Source organism: Dryobates pubescens, chromosome Z (genome assembly GCF_014839835.1).
Source record: "Dryobates pubescens isolate bDryPub1 chromosome Z, bDryPub1.pri, whole genome shotgun sequence".
In the NCBI taxonomy this organism is placed as follows: Eukaryota; Metazoa; Chordata; class Aves; order Piciformes; family Picidae; genus Dryobates; species Dryobates pubescens.
Window position 1 is genome coordinate 123,216,893 of NC_071657.1, and position 6,000 is coordinate 123,222,892.

At 38.7% G+C, this 6,000-nt stretch overlaps 1 protein-coding gene across 1 annotated transcript in view; it reads left to right on the plus strand.

The window, feature by feature from the left end:
• Positions 1–4,679, plus strand: part of PPP1R3A (protein phosphatase 1 regulatory subunit 3A) — a 28,222-nt gene extending 23,543 nt beyond the window's left edge. Inside the window, exon 4 of the mRNA XM_009907253.2 lies at positions 2,080–4,679. Coding sequence (XP_009905555.2) covers positions 2,080–4,584 — 2,505 coding nt within the window. The 3' untranslated portion in view covers positions 4,585–4,679. The remainder of the gene's footprint in view (positions 1–2,079) is intronic.
• Positions 4,680–6,000: the final 1,321 nt, after the last annotated feature.

The window sequence follows — 6,000 nt, forward strand, 5'->3', positions numbered from 1 at the left end:
CAGCACAGTGCATCAACTTTTTCTGATCTTAAATTAATGACTTCTCCCATTTGCTTCTTTACCAGAGGCTTTAAATGACAGTTTGAAGGAATTAGAAGAGTGGCATTTAAAAAAATCTCCCCTCCTAGTCTCTAGGATGGGAATATTCTTCAATAACTGCTTTATATTTGGTAAAATTCTTACATTTGTCATACTGTTTGCTTTTGGGGGTTTTCAAAGGATAACTGTGTGAAATGCTATATGAGCAAAATAAATACATATATTTATATTAGCAGATTTTTCTGTATCAGTATTTGACATTAAATTTTCTATAATAAATTTCACACTCGGTGAACATTCAATCTATTTGGATTTGTGTGTGTGCACGTGTGTGTGGTTTGGCTTGCATTTTTCAGTATGAAAGAAAAAATGGCAATAAATGAGACACGCACAGCAATCTATTATTCTCAGTGTCTGTTCTCAGCTCATATCATTTGGGTGCATAGATTCATAATCATAGATTATAATAGCTATCACCTGTGAAAATGTGAATGCTGAATCAGACAGGAGAGCAAGACGAGAATCATTCCTTTTTTTTTTTTCCTTATTGACAGAGGGAGAATAAATTCCTCTTATTTGAATATATTTTTTTTCTTACCTTTTACTTAAAGAAAGTTGAAAATTGTTGCCTATTTTGGGACCTTTCACTGCCTGGAAGTTGTCTTCTCTGTCTTTTTTTTTTTTTTTTTTTTTTTTTTTTGCCCCTGTATGGTGAAACATTAAAAGGAAGACCTTTAAAATCCCTTGTTGTTTTCAGCCCACCCTGTTATAAAAAGCAGGATCAAATATAACCGTTTGTTTACCAATTGCCAGGATTGTCCATACAATAAACGAAGGGGGAGCTATAATTTAGATGTTAATTTGCACCATGCGCTCTTTAATGAATTAAACAATGAAGGCATATAATAGATGGAAATACAACCAAATCTTTGAAACGCATAGGCATTGGCTCACAAGACAGCTGTGCAGTTGACAAGTAACATGAGCCTTATGTGAGAAGAAGGGAAAATCGTAAGATTTGCATATAATTATTGAGATCATGCAAATGTCAGTTATGAGGAGGGGAAAAAAACACAGGCATCTCACTGTTAAATCCTGACAGTTGGCATCACCGAAGAACTCAAATACACTTGAGCACTGGTTGGCAGAGGGTCATTAAAACCGAATTTGCAGAGACATTAGCTCCCTCACTTTTCTTTGAGTGACGTTTTACTATTAATAGTTTGCAGAGGCTTTGCAGAAAACATATTAATAAGAGAAACTGTAATGGGGGTATCTACAGCAAGTGCAAATGCATAAAGGGGTGCCCAAGAAGCTAGCCTCTAATTGATCAGCTAGTGCTACCGGTGTAACTATGCTAAAGTGAGAAGAGAGTGCAATGACAAGTAGGCATAGCTGAATAATACAATATGATATTTGGGAGGTAGGAGGGAGAGTGATTAGTCTCTGGCCTTTTACTTCACTAATCTCATTTCCAACTCATGTCCTACCAGATTGTCTAAAAACAGTCTGGTTTGAAGCCTGTAAAATGGTCCCTGAGAGAAATGAAGCACAGATAATCCTTACAGTATTTGTCAGTGTGAAATGTGTCTTTGTTTTACTGGGCAATACTGTACATTACCAGGCTTTGATGTACTGTATCAATGCCCTCATTTAAGCACCAATACTCTCCCCTCACCCCATGCCTCACTCTCTCCAAACCTAGAATCTAATGTATAGAGAATGAATTAGCCTCCCTTTAAGGGAATATTCTCTTCAGATTTAATTTGTATAAAATGCACTAGCAGCTTACTGAATTCATGAATAAAGAGAGAGGCTTCTGAATGCTATTTTATTTCCTGCTCCTTTCAGCACCACCATAAAGCTCATTACCTATGTTAAAAAATACATACAATGCAAATTTTGCAAATGGTTTGGAACATGTTTTCATAAAAGCTTTGTTACTGAAACAAAACTTTCCACAATGAAATCCTGCCTCCTTCATTTGGCATATTTTTGCAAAGTGCTTTTTGATCATTCTTTTCTATTCTATTGTTTCAGCTAAATCAGCACTTCACAGGAGCTAGAGGTACCTCTTCCAGAGATGAAAGGAATTTATACACAGCAGAACCAGTTAATTTTCCAAGTGAAAATGAAGGATTGGAGAAAAAGCTAACCTGTATAGAAAGAAGCAGTCACTTCCATCCTGTGCATATCAGTTCCTCATCTGAAAACACTTCACAAGAGATAGGAGGAGAATTAAAAGATAAAGTTAAGTATTCCCCAAGTGATTATAATAGTCAGCCATTGGGGAAGGAAGTCAATACTGCCTCAATAAACAGCAGGGAGTGGTCTTTGGAATGTACTGGTACCAGTGCAAGACTTTTTCCAGCAAAATATGTTCCTGGGAAAAAGCAGAGTGAGGCTATCGATATTATGGCTACTGTCTCAAGCCGACAAGGCCACTCAGATATTTCAAAAGGTGAAACAGATAGTGCCTCAGGAAGCAAGAGGATGGAAAGGCTGTTCATCAGTGAGGATACCTTGGATGGGGCCTGTGGAATCAGACCGGAAACCATGTCTCCAGCGCACGATGAATCCACGCAATTAAATGCAGGCATAGCAGGGACGCTGGATGGCAATGCTAATCCAGCTCCAGAACACCAGGCACCGCAAATGTCTCACCAAACACTGGATTCGTCGTTATCAGATGCTGACAAAAATGAAGGAAAAATCAAGATGATTGAAAGCAAAGTTCGGGTACATTTGAAAGGAGATTTATATGCCGACACTTTTGCACATGCTGATATCTCAACAGATTCCACAAAAAGCCAATGTACTAAAAAAACCCAAGTTGGTGAAATGGCAGGAAAGAACTCTAGCACTGATGCAGGAAAGGAAAAGAAAGTAATTGAAATAGCAGACTTAGCACTAATTGGAGAGGAGGAAGCACCCAGGCCTTTCAAGTCACATAGAAAACACTCAGCCAAAGCACAGAACACAATGCCTCTGTCAGCTGAAGACAACAAGCCACCCAAACTTGCATGGGCATCCTCTCCAGGAGATGAAAGGAGATCTGGAGACACTGGAGAACACAGAGAATTCATGAAGTTAAGAGACAGAGGGAACTCAGGCAACACAAATAAAGTAAGAATGATAGGAAAGGAAAGAGAAGCAAACCCCATGGAGCAGAGGTGGCAAGAAACAGGTAGAGAGGTTCAGTGGGGAGCAAGAGGGAACGCAGGGCCTCAGAGCACTGCTTCCACAAAGGAGCTGTTTGTCTGCCAGGAGGCAGAGAGTTGTAAAAAGTCTTCTGTCTCCAAGCACGGTATTACAGATGAAGCAGAGGCAGGTACAGCTTATATAATTAAAACAACATCAGAAAGTGCTCCAGAAAAAATGTCTGCCAGTGAAAAAACAGTAATTGTTAAGCTACCTCAAGAGACTGTGCTAAGTGACAGGTCCACAGAGGAAAAGGAAACAGCGTTTGATACACATGAAGGGAGAAATGATGGTTCACATTATGCTCTTTGTCAACTCAACACAGTGGGTGTATTATACGACACAGAATTTGAAAAGGAATCAGTTTTAGATATTTATAATGCAAGTATACCTGAAACACTGCAAGGAGAAACGCTGTCTATATGCAATAGCAGGGAAAAACGTGCCAAAGCACAACCAGACATTGGCAATACTTCTGCAGGAGAAGAAGTAAAGGCTTTTGCCACAGGAAAGAAAGAAGGTTCGGAACAGAGTTTATATTCAGAAGTATCTAAATGTTCACTGAGCACCCAGAAAGATCTCTACAGTGAGGCAGGAGAAGAGCTCTGTAGGGAAAAAAGTAATGTTGGCACACTTTCCTATTTTCATACTAAAGCTGAAACAAAAATACCACCTTCTGGTACAAATGCTGTGCCCAGTTACCATTACAAAAGCTCTTTGGTGGTATCATCTGAAGGGTCCACTGTGGTGGGAAGTAGGGATCATCTGTATAGACACTACGAATTCAAAGTCATTGACAAGGTTGCTGCTGACTCAGGGTACAATTTAAGTCTAACAAATGAAATCACACATATTAATAAAAACCCCTCTCCTGATAAAAATGAAGTACCTTCCACTTCAGACATAGCAATTTCTAGAGAAGGAAGAGGAAGGAATACAGGTCAATGTTTCCATCAAGCAGAGTTCAAACAAGAGAAACCATTGAGGCCAGAGGTATTAATTAGTAAGCCTACTGAAGAAGTTGGAGGGACAGACTCTCAATCTCACTGTTTGATAGCTGAGGGGAAAACATTAAACTGGCTTGATGACTCACAGAAGGAAAGCCAGCACATTTCCGACTCTGCAGATATTTCTAACATGAAGAGTGAAGCAATGAAGTTACCAAGAGGGTCTTCAAGCTTGAAACATATTGCTTGCAAAATAGTTTATTTCTTGCTCTTTCTTGTATTTGCTGCAACACTCTACCACTATGATTTCATGATTTGTCTTGCACTCTACCTGTTCTCCTTGTATTGGCTGTACTGCAAAGGAGGAAGAAACAATGAGTCTGTCAAGAAGGAATAACATTATTTGATTGTCAGCTGTGCTCAACATCAATGGTCAATAGTCTCCAAGCATTTTCATTGTTAGAACCAAAGCAAATCTTCTACTGAAGCTTTTTTTTTAAGATTACTTATGAAGTTGAACCTTCATATAAGTAATTATACTATATAGGACCATTATGTTTGGATCATTAAATACCTATATGAATATGAGTTCTGAAGCACGTCAAGTTAAAATGAAGTACAGCTGTTTCTCCTTAGCAGATTGTGGAGGAGGAATACTTCATATCTCTTAGGTACCTAAACCCACCATTTTCTTGCATTAATTTCTTCTGCAGTAAAGCTTTGTATTTTTTCTGTGATTTTTCTTTTTCCCCATAAGATTTTGTGTGGTACATAACAACACAAGGAACGATGTAAAATAACTAACTCAGTATTTTTGTTCAGACATTGGAGCTGATAATCTGGTGTAATTAGCCAGTGCTCTAAGAGATATGACATTCACTACTATTTTTTCCAAATTTTCATTTAATTTTTGTTACTTACAGCTCCAGTGGTACCCTTGTTTTAACTATGTAAGGCTTTGCCTTCAATAACATCATATAGCTTTCAGGATGTAACTTCACAGCAGAAAAGGTGTGCTGTTTCCGCCCTGAAGAGATTGAAGGCCACAGCCACAGGCCTCTTACTATTCACTCACATGCACAAATGCTTTTGAGTTTTGTAAATGAGAACTATGTAACATGACAGAATTTCACCAAATGAAATGTTCTTCCAGACAAAGCACTGAATGACATTTTTTTCCTCAGTGTTGGTAAGCATATCTACAAAGCGTTAAATAAATTTTACAAAGGCGTGCTATGATTGTGTTTAAGCATGTATGAATTATGTTTACTACATTTTTTCTATGCCTTGCTACCTAGACCTAATCAAACATAGCCCTGGTGTTCAGTGAGGCTGCCTTATGTGATCTGGGAGAGGCAGAAAAGCCTAATATCTAAAAAGAGCCCAGATTGATCCTGTGCAGCAGGCGTCCCACAGGGAAGGCACGCTGGTGATTCCAACACCGCTCCAACACCACAGGTTTCCCATGTAGGGTCACACTCATGTTTTGTCCAAAAATTAAAGAATGGACAAATTGTGATGCATTTCAGCCATTTTTTGGATGATGGTCACAAATGCCATCACAGGTAGTATGTTCAAAGAGGCCCCAGGGCTGCATAATGTTGCTGAAGTCCTAGAGTTTGTTGTTTTTTGTTTTCCCCACACTGCTACTGTGAAATGCCACATCAACTGTGAAAGGCTTGCTTGCCACATATAGCTGAAGCTCCATAATTGTGAAGTTTGTGTTAGTTTAGCCCCGAAATTATGATTTTAATGTCTATTTAAAATTTATTCACATTTCTGAATGTTAGCAGACTTTGCTACAGGAAGTACC